The sequence below is a fragment of the Propithecus coquereli genome, unplaced genomic scaffold (assembly GCF_000956105.1).
Source record: "Propithecus coquereli isolate 6110/MARCELLA unplaced genomic scaffold, Pcoq_1.0 Scaffold235, whole genome shotgun sequence".
Taxonomy (NCBI): Eukaryota; Metazoa; Chordata; class Mammalia; order Primates; family Indriidae; genus Propithecus; species Propithecus coquereli.
Window position 1 is genome coordinate 6380526 of NW_012147897.1, and position 17183 is coordinate 6397708.

The 17183-nt window shown below is 54.8% G+C and overlaps 1 protein-coding gene across 3 annotated transcripts in view; it reads left to right on the forward strand.

Moving 5' to 3' along the window:
- The first annotated feature begins 228 nt into the window (after positions 1-228).
- The window catches only part of MYO7A (myosin VIIA), an 80591-nt gene continuing 63636 nt past the window's right edge, over positions 229-17183 (forward strand). For all 3 annotated transcript variants that reach the window (XM_012645583.1, XM_012645585.1, XM_012645584.1), the window contains exons 1-3: positions 229-435; positions 2466-2529; positions 14507-14620. In XM_012645583.1, coding sequence (XP_012501037.1) covers positions 2512-2529; positions 14507-14620 — 132 coding nt within the window. In that variant the 5' untranslated portion in view covers positions 229-435; positions 2466-2511. The remainder of the gene's footprint in view (positions 436-2465; positions 2530-14506; positions 14621-17183) is intronic.

The window sequence follows — 17183 nt, forward strand, 5'->3', positions numbered from 1 at the left end:
GCAGCACAGCCAGAGAGAGATCCCAGCACTCTGCCTCCCCGTTGGCCTGCCATCCTCCGCACAGAGCCTTGGGCAGCCTCTGGATGTCAGTCCCAGCCCCAGCACAGCCCGCCCCCCACGCTGATGTCACTGCACCCAGACCTTGGAGGCCCCTCCGGCTCCGCCTCCTGGGAGAAGGCTCTGGAGTGAGGACGGGAGCGTGGCAGTGCCGGCTGGACAGCTGCCCTGGGCAGGAAAGAAAGGGAGAGACAGTACACAGGGAGGCAGCCAGAAACAGAAAGACCCAGAGACACCCAGGGTGAGCCTTGGAGCAAGAAGAGGGAAGCTTGTTTGCAGACGGTCCTGGGCCTGTGACCCCAGCTTCCGGAGTCCTCTCTGCAGGTGGACGCTGTTCCAAGGCTGGTGGGTCACTGAGAGTGGGCAGTTGGGACCCAGGTAAGAATGGGCTGCCACTGTTCTGGGCATTGGGAGAGGGTTTCTTGCATGTGGAGGAGTCACCTCTGGAGCCTCTGCCCCCAGAGCCACTGGCTCTTGGACCTGGGCTTCCTGCTGCCCTTGAGGGCTCAGCCACAGCAGCCATTGAATGACACTATCCTGAGCTTGAAAAGATGGAGGCTTGTACCCCAGAGAAGGGAAGAGCCCAGGGGCGTGGTGTCCATTGAGTCATCTCTGAGCTGGGGCTGGAGGTAGGGGCATCCTTGTGCCAGGGGAGCAGATCTGCTGGGGCAGCAGAGAGAGACCTCTGTCCCTGTCTCTGTCTCCTTTGCTTTCTCTCTGACACTCTATCTGTCTGTTTGGATAAGTCACTTCCCTCCTTTGTGCCTCAAATTTCCCACCTGAGAAATGGGAGCACAGAGCCCCACCAGCCAGGGTTGCTGTGGGGGCAAGGTAATACCAAGCATGGGCACAGAAATGTCCATACAGTCTGTGTTCCCTGTTGTCAGTTTGAAAAGAAATGAACCTAAACATGGTCTCGTTCTCATTGTTTGGAAATAATATGTATATCTCATAGTTTTTCCTAGTGTATGACCCTTAAAATATGTGCCCTCACCACCCTCCCACATCCTCTGGAGCCCCAAACCTTTAAGGGAGGCGTGGGCTCTGCTCCGGCCCTCGTGGTTCATGCTGGCATAGGATGCGGGCACCAAGGACCAGGCACCATCTTCAGACGTAGCGCCCATGGCAGCGGCTCACTGGCCTTTGCTGACTCCATTTCCTGGCCAGGCACCCAGCCGGGTGCAGGTCTTGGGAAGGACAGTGTGCTTGCTACGTTCCAGAGCTCCAGGGCAGGGGTTAGGGCTCAGGTGTCAGGCAGTGTCATGGGCAGAGGATCAAATGCCCCAGCGCCTCTGAATGGACCCTTGTGAAAAATTGATGCCCATCCTGGGGGACAGGTTAGGAGCCAGAGGGGCCTCATGCCAGGGCCTGGGGGCTGGGGCTGCCTTTGAGAGCCACACTCAGTCCCACAAGTCCTTCCTGAGCCCATCTCTGAGCCTGGCTCTGTGCTGGGTGAGGCTGCAGACAAGTGACAGCTCAGACCTGGTCCCCCTGGCCATGCCCTGTCCTGGATCAACTCCCCAACTTTGGAGGCACAGGTGGGGTCAGACCCTGTCCCAGACAACATTATGCCTATAGTCAGGATGGGATAAAGGGAAACATAGAGGCTCTTGGCAGCTTGGGGGTGGTCAGGAAAGGCTTCCTGGAGGAGGTACCACCTGAACTGAGCCATGAGCCATAGGTGGGAATTTACTAGTCAAGATTCCAGGTAGAAGGGCCAGTGTATGCAAAGGCCAGGAGTTACAGAAAGAGCGGGCCTATTTCAGGAACAGTGAATCACTAAGGATGGTCCAAGTGCAAGGGTAGGGAAGGAACAATGTAGGGAGAGAAAACACTGAGATACCAGTGGGGGCCAGACTGTGCTGGGCCTTAAAAGCCAGGCTGGGGTGCTTATGCCCCACCCTGAGGGCAGTGGGTGCTCTAGAAGGGTTTCAGAGTGGGCCCTGAGTGGGTCATGCTCAGTCCATGACCTTCCCCTTGGGCCAGGCTGCCCCCCTGTCATCCATACTCCTGGGGCAGCCTTGAGCTGGGAGGCCAGAGACTAAGTCCTAGTCCTAAATTTGCCCTGCCCTGCTGTGTGACCTTGGACAAGTCTTGGTCCCTCTCTGGGCCCCTTTGCCTATGTGTCCAGGGTAAGGCTAGACTTGCTACTTTCTAGGAGCCCTTTGGGAATCTCTGAATGACAGTGGCTAAGAGAAGAGCTCAGCTGCTCTGGGCAATGGAGCGGGTTACCGTGGCTGAGGCTCAGGTCATGCAGGCTGGACTGTGGCCAGAGGGAGAGAAGCCAGGGAGGGTTCCCTCCGGGGAGGAGGGGCTGGGGCTTTGGGAGGAGCCCAGGTGACCCTAGCCAGGCTCAAGGCTGCCAGGGCTGGCCTCCCAGAGGCATGACATGGTCTCTCTCCCTGCAGAGCTGTGTCTGGCCAGGCAGGCAGCAGGAGCGTCTGGCTCAGGACCATGGTGATTCTTCAGCAGGTGAGACCCCACACCCTACTGGCCCTCCTCTCCCTATGCTCTCAGTGCCAGGAATAACCTCGCTGGGGAGTTCATCCTGCCCCATCCTGTATTCCCCCAGCCATATGGTCACCCGTGAAACACCCTCCCCAGTCTTGCTCCTAGAAACTTGCTACTTGGTTTCCAAAGCCAGCTGTGAAACTTGCCCTGACCCTTCCAGGCCTGGTCCGGACCCTGCTCCCTCTGATGTGCTTGCTGGGCCTTCCTTCTCTCACAAACTCACCCCACTGGGTAGACATGACTGATTTACACACATCTCTGAATTACAGGCATTCCAGGCAGTGGAACAGCACATGCAAAGGCCCAAATGTGGGGAGGTCCTTGGGGATGGGGGTGAGGAGGCTGGTAGTGCTCCCAAAGCCAGGTCAGCAAGTGCCCTGTGATGGATTTATGCTGAGGGCCTTGGGGACCAGTGAGTCAGGGGTGACATTGCCCCCCTGGACCACCCTGAGTTTTATGGGAAGAAGCAGAGGTGCACCGCAGCCGAGTCCTCCAGCCCCTCTTCCTACCCAGGGCCACAATGGCCTCTGACCCTCAGCCCTTCCCCGTGATCAGCCTGAGGCTCTAATGAGCTCCTGGGCTCCAGAGCAGGAGCCAGGAATGTGGGCCGTGAGCCAGCTGGGGCTGGCACGGGCCCTAGGGTTTGCGGGGTTGTGGGCTGTGGGGGCGTGGCCAGCAGCTTCCCATCCTCCAGGGTCTCCAGGGGCCAATGGAGCAGGCTTGCCTTGCACCCCGGAGGCCGCACGGGACCAGCGTGTGGTGTGTGTGTACGTGAGAGGGCAGGCTTCAGGGTAGGATCAGGGCAGTCTTCCGTCCCAGGACCTGGGGGAGAGCCCCTCTAGAGCCCGTTGGCCTCCTGAGAGCCTGTTCACAGGCCCATCAGACATGGCCAGGAGCTACAGGAGAAAGAAAGTCATATTCACAGAGTGCTTGCTGTGTGCCAGGGCCCGGGCCCCAGGTGGGCACACTCACAGCCCCCCAGAGCCCTCCAGGGGTGTCTTCTCTTGGGGCCCTCTGAGGCAGGCCTCCAGCTGGCTGGACGTGCCATGCACTCTCCCCTCCCGCCCTCTCTGAACACTGGCCCACCGCACCTGCGGGTGGCCTTTGTTGGGAGCAGGCGTCCGCAGGTGAACACCAGCTCTGCCTGCCCCGCAAACAGGAAGTACGTATCTGGTACTTCTTTGGTCCTGAAAAAGCTCCCAGCTGTGGGGAGCTGGCCAGCTCCATCCTGGGCTTTGCTATTGACACGTGGGAGGACCTTGGGCACATCACTCAGCCTTCCTGAGCCTCAGTTTCCTCGTCTATAAAACAAAGATTAAAACTCTTTCTCCTGCGCTGCTATTGGAAGGGTAAAATGCCATGAGGAACTCCACGAAAGTGCCTCTTCTTCACCTGCTTCCCTGGTCTGCCTTCCTCCTACTCTCCTCCTGCCGCTTCCTTCCCTGTCCTGAAAGATCCGCAGAGCGCCCTGCGTCCCCTCCTTGCCTGGCCGACTTCTACTCATGCCCCAGTGTGGTCATCTCCTTCCTTTGGGAGCCTTCCCTGCTCTGCGACCCCTAGAGCCTGGGTCACACTCCGCCTTCTTCCTCTGCCTGCCTGGGGCATCCCGCTGAGCCCTGGAAATGAGGGACAGCCTTCCTTCCACACTCACTGCTCAGCCCGGGCTCCAGCCCACACAGGGACAGAGCTCTGTGCCGAAGGAATGAATCATTGTGATCGCACCATCATTTGGTCCCAGGGGCTGGGTCGAATCCTGACTCCATTACTTTCTAGCTACGTGGCTGTAGGCAAGTTTCTGAGCCCAGTTTCTTTATATGTAACGAAGTGCTCATGATGGTGCCTACCTCATAGGAGGTTTGAGGATGAAACATCAATGCACGTTAAATGCTTAGCCCATTGCATGACCCAGAGCTCAATGAAGCTTAGCTGCCACGAGGACTGGTGCTGCTAAAATAACACTAACACTGTTCCTGTGGATGTGATTTCTCCAGTCTTTGTTCTCTCCCTCTTTATTTGGGATAAAACATCTCAGGAGACCTCAAAGGATATTATAGTTCTTTCTGCATGTGTAGAGTGTCCCCATGTGGGACATATCAATGACACAGCTTCACCCATCCATCCACCCGTCATCCCAGCCTTTCTGAGCCTCCACAGGGTATGGCACAGGAGAGACCTTCATAAAAATGGTCTAAGAACCCAAACCTCTTCAATCACGAGAAAAGCTTATGTGTTTGTTAAGGGTTCTCATTCATCAGCGGTAGCATCCCTGGTGGTCCTGCTGTGTGCTGACACTTTATACATGATCTCAGTTTACTGCACTAAGGCTATGAGGTAGGGACCTTTGTGCCCATATCACAGGTGAAGAAACAGAGGCTCAGGTAGGGTAACTGAACGTAAACTGGGGTAGGCCCAGACAGGAGAGGGAGCCATGATGTTGCTGTTGGGGGGGCAGCAGGCAGGAAAAGGAGGCTGCTGTGCCAGGCACGGGGCTGTGGCATAAGGAGCAGGCACAGGCTTGGGGGAGGAGAGGTCAGACTGCTCGTGCTGGGTGCTGTTCATAGCACATGGGCTTTCCTAGGGACCCTGTGCACGTGTTGATGGCCTTGGGAATAGGATGAGGGAGCCTGGGGACTCCTAGAATGTCAGAGGCTACCTGCTGCAGCCACATTCTCACTCACCCCCCAGCAAAGCGCCACTGAGCCCTTCTCTGGGCCAGGCTGGACACAAAGGGTACAGAGATAAAGTGACTACCTCTGCCCTGGAAGAATTCCCAGACCAGTGGGGAAGACAGCCTAGAAACCCAGGGAGGACACCTGTTACTAGAACCGTGACAGCCCGCAGGGGTAGAGTGGGAGGGAGCCTGGGAATGGGGAGGGTTTCTGCCCTGCCTGGCAGGGGGCAGTTGGGGAAGGCCGTGAGACTGCTGCAAGGACGGATGTGTCAGGAAGAAAGATTTGCCCAGGGTTGCAAGGCCAGCTGGCGCCAAGGTGGGAACAAGAACCCAGAGCTCTGTGATGCAGCTGACCCTCTCTGTTAAGGCCCTCAAGGAGGGCTTTTCACCTCACTACAACATAATTTCCAGCTCTGTGGTACAACCAGGGTGGGGACTGTGTGTACTTGGCCCAGATTTGTGGGCAGAAGAAGCTTTGAAGATAAATTTGCAGGCTATTGATGACAGATTGACACTTTCAGTGAAATATAATGTCCTCCTTTGTCTTGCGTAACAATTTTGGACTTAAAGTCTATTTTATCTGATAGTATAGACATCTGGCTCTCTTTTGGTTACTATTTGCATGGAACACTATTTGCATGAGATCCTTCCACTTTTAACCTATTCGTGACTTTGGTTCTAAAGTGGATCTCTTGTAGACAGCACATAGTTGGATCACGTGTTTTTATCCATTCTGCCAATCTCTACCTTTGTATTGGAGAGTTTAATCTATTTACACTTAAAGTAATTACCGATAAAGAAGGACTTAACTTCTGCCATTTTCCTATTTGTTTTCTATGTGTTTATATCTTCCCCCCTCAGTTCCTCATCACTGTCTTCTTTTGTGTTTCATTGATTTTTTTCTAATGTGCTCTTTTGATTTCCTTCTCATTTCCACCTCTGTGTATTTTTAACATTTTTTCCTTAATGATTATCCTTAGGTTTACACTTAGCATCTTAAATTTATAACAACATAATTTGAGATAAGGCCCAATTAGTTTCAATAGTAGTTAAAAATTATATGTAGCTCCATCTCTTCCCCCTTTATGTTTTTATTGTCACAAATTACATCTTTGTACATTGCATGTCCATTAACATAGATTTATCATTATTTTATGCATTTTTATTCTAAATCACATAGGAAAAAGCATAATATCCTCAAGGTTCATCCAAGTTGTAGCATGTCAGAATTTCCTTCCTTTTTAAGGCTGAATAATATTTAAGAGTGTGTGTGTGTGTGTGTGTGTGTGTGTGTGTGTGTGTATCACATTTTGTTTATTCATTTCTCCAATGATGGACACTTCGGTTGCTTCCATGTTTTAGCTATTGTGAATAATGCTGCTTTGAACATGGGTGTACGAATATCTCTTCCAGTCCCTGCTTTCAATTCTTTGGAGTATATACCCAGAAGTAGGATTGCTGGATTATGTGATAATTCTATTTTTAATTTTTTGAGGAACTGCTACACTGTTTTTCACAGTAGCTGCACTATTTTGTAATCCCAGCAGCCGTGCACAGGGTTCCAATTTCTCCATATCTTTGTCAATACTTATTTTCTGTTTTGTTTTGTTTTTTGTTTTTTGTTTTTTTTGAGACAGAGTCTCACTCTCTTGCCTGGGCTAGAGTGTGGTGGCATCAGCCTAGCTCACAGCAACCTCAAACTCCTGGGCTCAAGCGGTCCTCCCGCCTCAGCCTCCCAGAGTGCTAGGATTACAGGCGTGAGCCACCGCGCCCAGCCTGTTTGGGTTTTTTTTGCTATTTGCCATCCTAATGGATGTGAGGTGCTATCTCACAGTAGTTTTTTTTTTTTTTTTTTGAGACAAAGTCTCACTGGGTTGCCCGGGCTAGAGTGCCGTGGTGTCATCCTAGCTCACAGCAACCTCAAACTCCTGGGCTCAAGTGATCCTCCTGCCTCAGCCTCCCGAGAAGCTGGGACTACAGGCATGTGCCACCATGCCCGGCTAATTTTTTCTATATATTTTTAGTTGTCCAATTAATTTCTTTCTAATTTTAGTAGAGATGGGGTCTCGCTCTTGCTCAGGCTGGTTTTGAACTTTTGAGCTCAAACAATCTGCCCGCCTCGGCCTCCCAGAGAGCTAGGATTACAGGCGTGAGCCACCGCACCCGGCCTCACAGTAGTTTTGATTTGCATTTCTCTAAAGATTAGTGATGTTGAGCGTTTTTTTTTAAATGTGTTTCTCGTCCATTTGTATATCTTCTTGGGATAAACGTCTATTCAAGTCCTATGCCCATATGTGAATTGGGTTGTTTTCTTTGTTTTTCAATGTCCTTTAATTTTTAGCATTTCTTACAGAGCAGGTCAACTAGTGACAAATGCACTCAGCTTTTGTTTATTTGGGAATGTCTTCATTTCACCTTCATTTTTGAGGGACAGTTATGCCAGACATGGAATCCTTAGTTGACAGGTTTTTTCTGCCATCATTTAAAATATATCATCCTTCTGGCCTCCATGGCTTCTGACAAGAAATGAAGTAATAGTCATAGTAAGGATTCTATGTATGTAACAAGTCACCTCTCTCTTGCTGCTTTCAAGATTCTCTCTTTTCTCTGCCACCTGTGGAGAAGTGACCTATTCCTCCAGCTCAGGGAGGGCAAGGGTGCACGGGGCTGAGCGGCAGGTCTGGATCCGGGCAGGGCCAGGCTCTCTGTGCCTTGCAGGGTCTCCTCTCTCCAGCCACCAGACCTACTTTATGATCTCTTCCCTCTGATTCTTTTTGCTTTTCCCTCTTCCTGGATTGCCCTTTCCCCTCAGGCCTGCCTAAGAAACTGACAGCCAGCTGTCACCCCTAACACGACACTCATATAGCATCTGCTCTAATGGGCACCAATCTGTGTGCCTTGCACATATTAGCCTGTAAATCCTCACAAGCACACGGAGGTACTGTCATCTTGTCACCTGACAGATGAGGAAACAAAGAGGAGGTTGAGGAACTGGCCCAAGGTAGCCCAGCTCGTGAGTGGCCGAGCCGGGAGTGAACCTGAGTTGTCTGGCTCCAGAGTCCAAGCTCTTAGCAGCCACGCTACCCTGTCTCTGCAGGCCCGATCTGCGCTTTCTCTGCCGGAACCATCTTGATCTGTGTTTGGGTCTTTCCTTCCCACCAGGCTGGGAGCTCTGGCGACAGGTCTTCTGAACAGTATCCTCTCTGCTTTAGCGTGAGCCTGTGCTCAGAGACGGCCAGTTACGTGGACGGATGCAGAAGGCTGGAAGCCCACCGCCCACACTTTCCTGTGTCTGAGGGTCTGGATCTTGATCCAGTGCACTCCCGTGGGTGGGTGGGCAGAGATAGGTGCCCTTGTTCTCAGCCTGAGAGCAGGGTCCCCAAGAGGGCACAGGAAGTGGGTGGGAATCACTGTAGCCAGTCAGCTTTGTGCTGGGTGGCAGAGCCCTGGGTCCCCGAGGCTGGGACAGCTGGGACAGGGAGTTGGGTCGAAGGAGGCCCTGGAGCCAGCCTGGGCAGCTCGGAGCTCTGTGCAGGACATCACTGTCTCCTTCCTTGCTATTCCCTCCTACTCTCTACTGTTGATTGTTTGTTGGGGGAGCAGGTGGCTCCAGGATTCCAGACTATGCCAAGGGCCAAAGGTGGAGACAGGAGGCCTGGAAGAGAGAAGAGAGAAAAAGGAGGGAAGAGGGGAAGAGGACAGAGATAAGCAGGGAGAGGCAAGGGGAAGGGAGTGGGAGGAGAGGCCCAGGGCCTGGGCTTCTGGGCCCTCGGATGGGAGGACAGTGGCCTTTGGCTCACAGCCCAGCATGGACCTGAGCCCAGCTGGTCCTGTGTGGCTGCCAGGACACAGGGGCCCAGCTTGGTCCACTGCAGGGTGAGCTCTGAGCCGCCAGGCTGGCTCGGCTGTCCTGAGGAACCCAGGGGAACCCACACCAGGCCTCAGCAGCCTCTTTTGTGGGTGGACATCACCTGTTAGGTGAGGAGGACCAGAGACAGGGTCATCAGTGGCTTCCCCACCAAGTTGCTCCAGCAGGAAAATCTGTATTTGCCCTCACTTCCCAGAGGAGGCCAGCGAGCCAGGAAGACCTTTCCCGCACCTCCCCTTCAGTCTTAAAAATTCCCGGAGTGTTCTACTCCATAATATCCCCGCGTTTCCTGCTATAGAAAACATTGATTTTCTCCAAAACTGCAGTCAGGGTGAGGTTCCCAAGTTTATCCCTCGGCTGCGGGGCCCCGGGAAGCCGGCTGGAATCCCCGACGGGGGCGGGGGGTGTCGAGGGTCCCGCCAAGATGGGAGGGGGCCAGGGCGGCGCGGGCGCCCCCTCCCCGTTCCCGCCCGCGGGCGTCACCTAAGCCGCGGTTGCCATGGGCCCGCGGCAGATGGCCCGGTTTAGGGTTCCCGGGCGGGCGGCGCGTACGGGATTAGGTGAATTAGGGAGCGCGAGCCGTGCCGCCGTCGCCGTCGCCGCCGCCAGACCCTCCGCGCCATGGAGCCCCCAGCCGACCCCGCCGACCCCGCCGACCCCGCCGAGGCGCACGCCCAGCAGCCCGGCAAGTGGGCGCTGGTGCGCAGCCTGAACCAGGCTTTCAAGACCTACGCGGTCATGCCGGTGAGGCCTGGGTCGGGAGCGGGAGGGCACCACGCCCCGGGCCTCAGTTTCCCCACCTGTCAGAAGCCGGGCAGGCCGGCCTCAGAGTCGCTAAGCCCCGAGTGTGCACGAAAAGCAGCCCTAGGATGGTGCGTGCAGTCGCTGACCCGCAGCGTGAACTTGGCCCCGGCTGCCCCTCCCTGGGGCATCTATCTGGATCTGGAAAACCCAAGGCTGGTGGGCCAGGTCGGAGAAGGGACTTCCCACATTTGCTGGGGTCCAGAGCAGGGAGGCCTCCAGGTGCACAGAGGGGCCTCAGCCAACGTCCCGTGGTGGTTCCTAAGCCGCCCAAGTTTAGGGACTGGACACTGTTCCTTGTTCACAGGCACCTCTGGTAAGACACTGGCTCACCTTCCTCACCTGTGAAACTGGGGCTGATAGAACTAGTGTCCCAGAGTGAGCATGAAGATGACTGAGGGGGAAATGTCCTGAAACAGACTCCTTTTTATTCCACAAACAGGGACTGAGCCCTGGGCCTGATCCCAGAGGAGAGAAGAGGCAGGAAGGGCTAAGGCCTACAGGGAATTATTAATACTGATCTGAACTTGATGCCTGGGAGGAAGGGGGTAGACGGCAAGGACAACTTGCATTTGCATGAGTCTGGCATCTCCACACTCACTGACTCCTTCCACGTTAACGCTGACACACAGCATTGCGGCAGAACTGGGACTAGAACCCAGATCTCTTGATTACATGTTTACTGTGCATATGTCCTGGCTTTCCTGGAGTGAGGCCTCCCAGGGGTTTGGGGTACACCTGGGGACATAGGCACAGACCCATTCTGGGGCTGGGAGCCTGCGTAGCTGATGGGGCCTGGGAGACTCTCTGCTCCAGCCATTCATTTGACTGCGAAGTCGGGACTTGTCCCAAGTTACACAGCCACACTGAGGTATGTGCCATGTCACAGATGGGATCATCGATAGAAGAGGCAGTCACTCGTGGGGTGCCCCTCACAGTGTGCACAGTTGTCACTGGGCAGTAGTAGAAATGGGGCCGGATGCAGCCGTGGGCTGCCTGGGGACTAGCCACGGGATGGGAGGGGCTGGCGGGATTAGACCTGGAGCCCAGTTCCCCTTCCCGGCCTCCCCCTCCCGCCCCTTCACGGCTTCCTTCCTTCCTTCCCTCATCCAGCCAGTGACTCCTGACTCACCCCAGTTTTGGTTCTGGCTCTGTCCTCCTGATGCCAGTGGTCTTACAGTCACTGATTTGATGAGTGACTGTGTGGCCAGGTTCCTTTCTCTCTTTGGGCCTCAGTTTCCTCATCTGTAAAATGAGGATCCTGCAACCCGCCTGCACTCTGCTGCTTTAGGGACTTCCCCTGGGACCACAGGAAGGGAACATTTCCTCTCAGAGATTCTCAGCCCCCAGAATTCTCCTGAAGCCTCTTACCTGCCATTTGAAACTCTTTCCTCAAGCTCTTACCTAGAGCAGAGATAGTTAAGTCACTGCCTTCCTGGTGACAGCCCTAGGTTAGAAAAGTTCTAGTCACTTCTGTTTGCTGTGTGGCCCTGAGCACCTCACTCAGCCTCTCTGAGCTTCCATTTCCTGTTTACATGAAGTTTTTTGCCTTCTGGTTATTCTATATGTTCTTCCAGTGGGAAACAAATATTTTCTGTGTGCCAGGCCCTGTGCTGGGCTGGGGGATATAGGTGACTCAGAGAGACCCCTGCCTTCCAGCTGCCCGCAGCCTAAGTTTCCAGCTTGCCTTTTGGGCTCAGGAGTTATTTAGGGCCAGGGACCCTATCAGCGCTTCCTGTTTTGCTCACCGATCTGGGTTTGGGGCTGGGCCCAGGGAATGTCAGAAAAGAGGGCAGGATTTGGAGTTTGCAGGCTTGGGCTTCAGCCCTGGCTCTGAGACAAAACAGCTATTGACCTTGGGCATGTTTCTTGACCTCTCTGAGGAGATAAAGCAGAGACAGAATCCTCTACCTAAGGCCATCATGTGAGGTTCAGTGAGATAGCTGCAGGGACGCCTCCATCCCCTACCCGGCACAGCCCCTTCGCTCACCCCCTGCCACGTGCTCTCTCAGGCGACACTCACACACACTTGTGCCCAGCACCCTTCTTGCTTGCCAGTGCCTACTCTGTGCTTGGCTCAGAGCCATGGATGAGACACTCAGACCTTGCCCTCAGGAGCTCCAGGCCGGTGGGGAAGTAGGGCTCGGCTGTCAGGGGAAGCCCAGGGGCTGTGGAGCCCTGAGGGATGACTGTTCTCCACACAGCAGCCAGAGTGAAGTTTTGAAAATGTAAATCCATCATGCCATTCTCCAACTCCTGTCCCTGGCTTCCAAGGCCCTGTGTGACCTGGTGTCTCTCTGTGGCCTGGGCTGCCCTCCTCACTGAGAGATGTGGCCTGCTGTGCTCAGTCCCCAGAGCCTTGGCGGGCTCCTCACAAACATGCCAGAATGGACCAGTTATCGCCAGCAGGGGCTGGGGAGGAGGGAGAAGGCGAGGAGGTGGGGTGTGCAGGAAGAGCTGCTGATGTTGGCTCTGTGTCCCCACACAGTGGGCGTCCACTAGGTGGAAAGTGGGGCAGGTAGGTGATCATGGGTGGCACTTAGAGGGGGGAGGCCTGTGGCAGGAAGCGCAGCTTGGGCTTGGGCCTGGGTTTGGGTCTCAGGCAGCTGTGAGCATTAAATGGGGCAGTTTGTGGGAAGCAGCTCAGGGACCCCAGGCCCACAGAGAATGCTCAGTAAACACGTGTTCTCCTCCCCTCCCTACCTCTCCAATTTTTCTTACTTTTTCCGGGAGAAAGCGTGGGTTTGGGTCTAGCCTGACTCTAACATGCGCCAACCTCCCATTCACATGAAGAGAGGGCCACAGTGACAGCTGTGGCTGAAAAATACCATCACGTACTGCATAACGATGCATCGGTCACTGATGGACCTCATATGGACCGTGGTCCCATAAGATTATAATACTGTGTTTTTACGTACCTTTTCTATATTTCGATAGGTGCAGACAAACAAATACTTAGCACTGTGTTACAGTTGCCTCTAACATTTAGTACGGGCGCAGAGCCTCGGAGCAACAGGCTGCGCCACATAGCCTAGGTGTGTAGTCGGCTGTACCATCTAGGGTTGTGTAAGGACACTCTGTCATGTCCACACAGCGACAAAATCTCCAAGGACGCATTCCTCAGAACGAATCCCCATAGCTAAGTGACACGTGACTGTGGTTGCTTCTGATGGGAACAGGAGATGTGGAAACTGAGGCTCAAAGAGGTCAGTGACTCACCCAAGCGAGGCCTTGAACAAGTCTCCTGACCCACAGTCCAGAGCTGTTTCCACTGGGCTGTTCCCATGGGTTTGCTTCATCATGAATCAGTTTTATCAACTGTTATGTTTTTAACTGCTACTTGATATTAAGTATATTTTTATTACAATGTCTGAGTTCTCCCACATTCCTGGGGAATGTGGGAACCACCGAAAAAAGAATAATGTTACTAGGTTTAGAATAAAGTCCCAAACTTTTCTCCCAAGGCCAGGAAGGGCTTATGTGTCCTGGACCTGCCCACTTCCCTGACCTCCCTTTCTGTCCTCAGGTCCTGCCACTACTGCCTCCTTGCTGTTCCCTCCTGCCCCAGGGCCTTTGCACTTGCCATCTACTCTGCCCAGATTACTGACCCTGCTCCTTCCTTGGCTGGCTGCCCCGGGGTTTCCTCTGCAGAGTGGCTCCATTGGCTACTGAGTCAGGTTCACTGGCTATGACTTTCTCCACCACTGGTGTGTCTATTCCCTTCTTGGCACTCACCAGTATTCAAAGTGACCATTTTAATATATTTGCTCAGTTGTTATTTTCGGTCTCCTCCGACTAGAATGTAGATTTCATAGTCAGTGCCTTGTACTCAGTAGGTGCTCGATACATGTGTGTTGAATACACATTATTGAATACATTGGCACTGAATGTGGTTATTCTCAGTCCATTTCTCTGACCCTGAGTTTTAGATTTAGCTTTCATGAGCTCTTACTGAGTGTGCAATGAGGTCCAGGCCTTGGGCCAGATGCTGCAGAGGACACAAAAGTGACATCCTCCCCCTCAAGGTCAGGACTCTCCCCACAAGCCAGGAGCCAATGTGGCCCTGATCACAGGGCCCAGCATGGAGTGGTGTCCCCGTGAGGGGCCCGTCGCAACAGAGATGAGAATTGGCCCCAGAGGTGATGGAGGCTGCAATGTTCACCCACAGTCTGAGTGTCCTCTGGTGTCCCCTTGTTTCGGACGGGGAGGAAAGGGTTTCGTGTCTCGGTGCTTCTGGCTGGACCCCAGTCAGTCTGTTGTCCATGTGCAGGGTGCAGAGCCACGGGGAAGGCCTTTGGCAGGCCGTGGTTTGACGCTGCCCAGCTGCGTGGTCTTGGCTCCCTCCCTCGGAGCCTCTGCTTGCTCATCTGTAAAATGGGGAGGGTAATGGCTGCTACAGAGGAGGGATGGATGACTTTGAGTGCTCAGCCCAGGGCCTGGCTCCAGACAGTCGCAGCAAATTCGAGTTCTTGTTTTCCCTCTTCTGTGGTTGGCATCAGAGCCTCTGGTGGTGGTAGGGGCAGGGTATGGGGCTGTCCAGAAGGGGTGCCCAATCCCCCTCCCTGCTCACCTGGCCTGGGACTCTCTCTCGCCCACAGGGGGACTACGTGTGGATGGACCTGAGATCGGGGCAGGAGTTTGATGTGCCCATCGGGGCGGTGGTGAAGCTCTGTGACTCTGGGCAGATCCAGGTGGTGGACGATGAAGGCAACGTGAGTAGCCACCTCCCTGCCCTGCACGCCCCATGCCTTGGGGAGGCTGACAGGTGCCCTGAGATGGGGCCAGGCAGTGACCTGCATCAAGGGCATGGAGGCAGTGCCTGTGCCCCCACTTCTGCCTCTCAGACACCCCTGCTCCGTGGGGCTTTCCCCACTACCCCAGCAAAAGGGAACCTCCCCTTGTCCCCCAGCCTACTTGTTCCACTTCCACGAGCACTTCAGTCCCCTCTGCCTGGTGTTAGAGCTGTGTGTGTGCAGGGGGTGACCCCACGCTGGGTGCTCCTCAGACACAGGGGTGCCCTGGGCCCTCTGAGCATGTGTGCACATATACAGCACATGTGTATGTGGCATTGGGGACATGTAGGTGGGGTGCAGAGCACCCCTTGTTTAGCAGGGACATGAAGGACCCAGGGAAATTTAGTTCCACCATAATTTGGGTTGTACCCAGTGCTGTGCCAGGTGCTGGGAACATAGAAATAAGACTGAGTCCCTGTCTTAGCCTCTTAGTCTGAGGGGGAAGAGTCAGGCAAAAGAGGGTGCAGTGACTTGGGGCCGAGGGCTCTGCTGGGGGTGAGGGGAGGCCAGGTACTGGACATGGAGCAGGCAGGGGCACCCTTGATATTCCTTCAGCCCTCAGGGGCGCCTCAGGGTTTGCAAAGCCCTTTGACCCAACTTCTGTCTTTGGATCCTCACGGCATCTATGAAAGGCAGGGGGGGCAGTAATTGTTACTCTGTGGGGAAACTGAGGCATGGAGAAGGACCACATGGCTAGTCACACAGCTAGTAAGTGATGGTGCTGGGATTAGAACCCAGGACCTCTGGCATCTATGCATGCATTTCCCCTGTCAACATCTCAGTGACAACTGTGGGGCCCAGTTCTGCTAACCACAGTTTTGTCCCTTGGGCTTTAGAACTGGAGTGTCTGCTACATCATTCCTGAGGCTCCAGTTCTAGGACTCTCTAGGAAGCCACTGTGAGGCACAGCCACAGAAGGGGAGGCACAGGCTCAGCTGGCAGCACAGACGGGCCCATGAACCTGCCTGGAGCCCCCAGAGTGGGGACCAGGGACTCTGACGGCAGGCTTGGGTTTCACCTGGGTCTTGTTACATGTCAGATGGTGTCCCGTAACTCTGTGTCACCGGATCCCAAAGGTCCATTCCCCTTCTCCCCCAGGCCCTGAGGGTGCTGCAGGACGGACAGTTAGGGAGGCTGGGGTTGGCGTCAGCAGTGTTGGGCCCCAGAGCTTCGGGCCCCTCCTTCGCCAGCCTTCCCCCGCCTCCCCCACGCCAGGCTGTCACATGCTCCCTGTCCTCCCACACACTCTTAGCAACTTGAGAGCTCAGCAGAGGGTCTGCCCAGGGAGGGCTCGTGGCAGACGTGCCGGATGAATGAATGAGTGAAAGGTTATGGTTCCACTCCTCTCTGGATCCCAGCGCTCTGCCTTTGTCCACGCCATTCCTGTTACCCGATCTACGCCCCCTTCCCTTCCTCTACAGAGCACGTTGTCCCTTGTCTCTCCAAGCTCAGTCCCAGGCCAGCTGTTTCCCAAACCGTCCCCAGTCCCTGGAATGTGCGATGTTCTCTCTCTCCCTCTTCCTTTCTCTCACTCTCCCCGCTCCCTATTCACTAGCATTCCTTCAGGGCTGGGCCTCAGCTACTGCCCTGGTTACACTTTGGCCCCTGCCTAGCAGCTCGTGGACCTTGACCTGAGGGGTGCTGGCCTCACTTGGGAGTCCTCCCTGGCAGGGAAGGGTGGGAGGGGCTCAGCTCTGCCTCTTAGCTGGGCAACTCATTTCACCTCTTGAGTCTGAATTTGTCACTGTAAAATGGGATCAGTAATTCTCTGTTACAGTATATCATAAAGAACAAAGGAGAGCGTACATCTTCTTTGTAAAACAAAATGCATTAGAGTAGTAATACCCAGCACTGGTCGAACATTTACCGGGCACCAGCCCTTGACAGATCTGGCAGGACAGAGCTGTCAGCGAAGGTTGTGTCCGTTAATCCTCCCAACACCCCCAGGAAGACGGGATTGTTATTCTCATTCCCATTGTACAGATGAGGTCGTGGAGGCTCAGGAAGGAAAAGTGATCTGCACAGCGTTCTGGGGTCATGCTGAGCCGCTTCCTCACCTCTGTGTTGAACTGTCTCCGGGGGGGGCGGCGCTGTGGGGACCAGAGGTTGGGGTTGAGTGGGGATGGCAGACAGCTGCCCCTCTGGCCCATGCCGGGCCCAGGACCAGGTCAGGGAGTGGGGACCAGACAGAGGGAATTTTCCAACTGGATCAGCTTTTATCAAGAAATAGGGTGTCTCGGAGAGAGGAATGTTCCACAGGGGACTGGAAAGTCCAGATGGATCTTCTGACCTCACCTCTGGGCCCCCTCCTGCCTCAAGAGGCCTGGCCCAGGAGTGCCGCGGAATGCCAGGGAAACTGGGGTGGTGGGCTCTGCGGCCCTGGCCCTGATCCCCCCGGCCCTGGGGGACCTGACACTGCGTCACCTCTGCTCAGCGAGTCTGAGGGCTTGAGCTGGGAGATGGCAGAGAGGCCCCCTTTCCC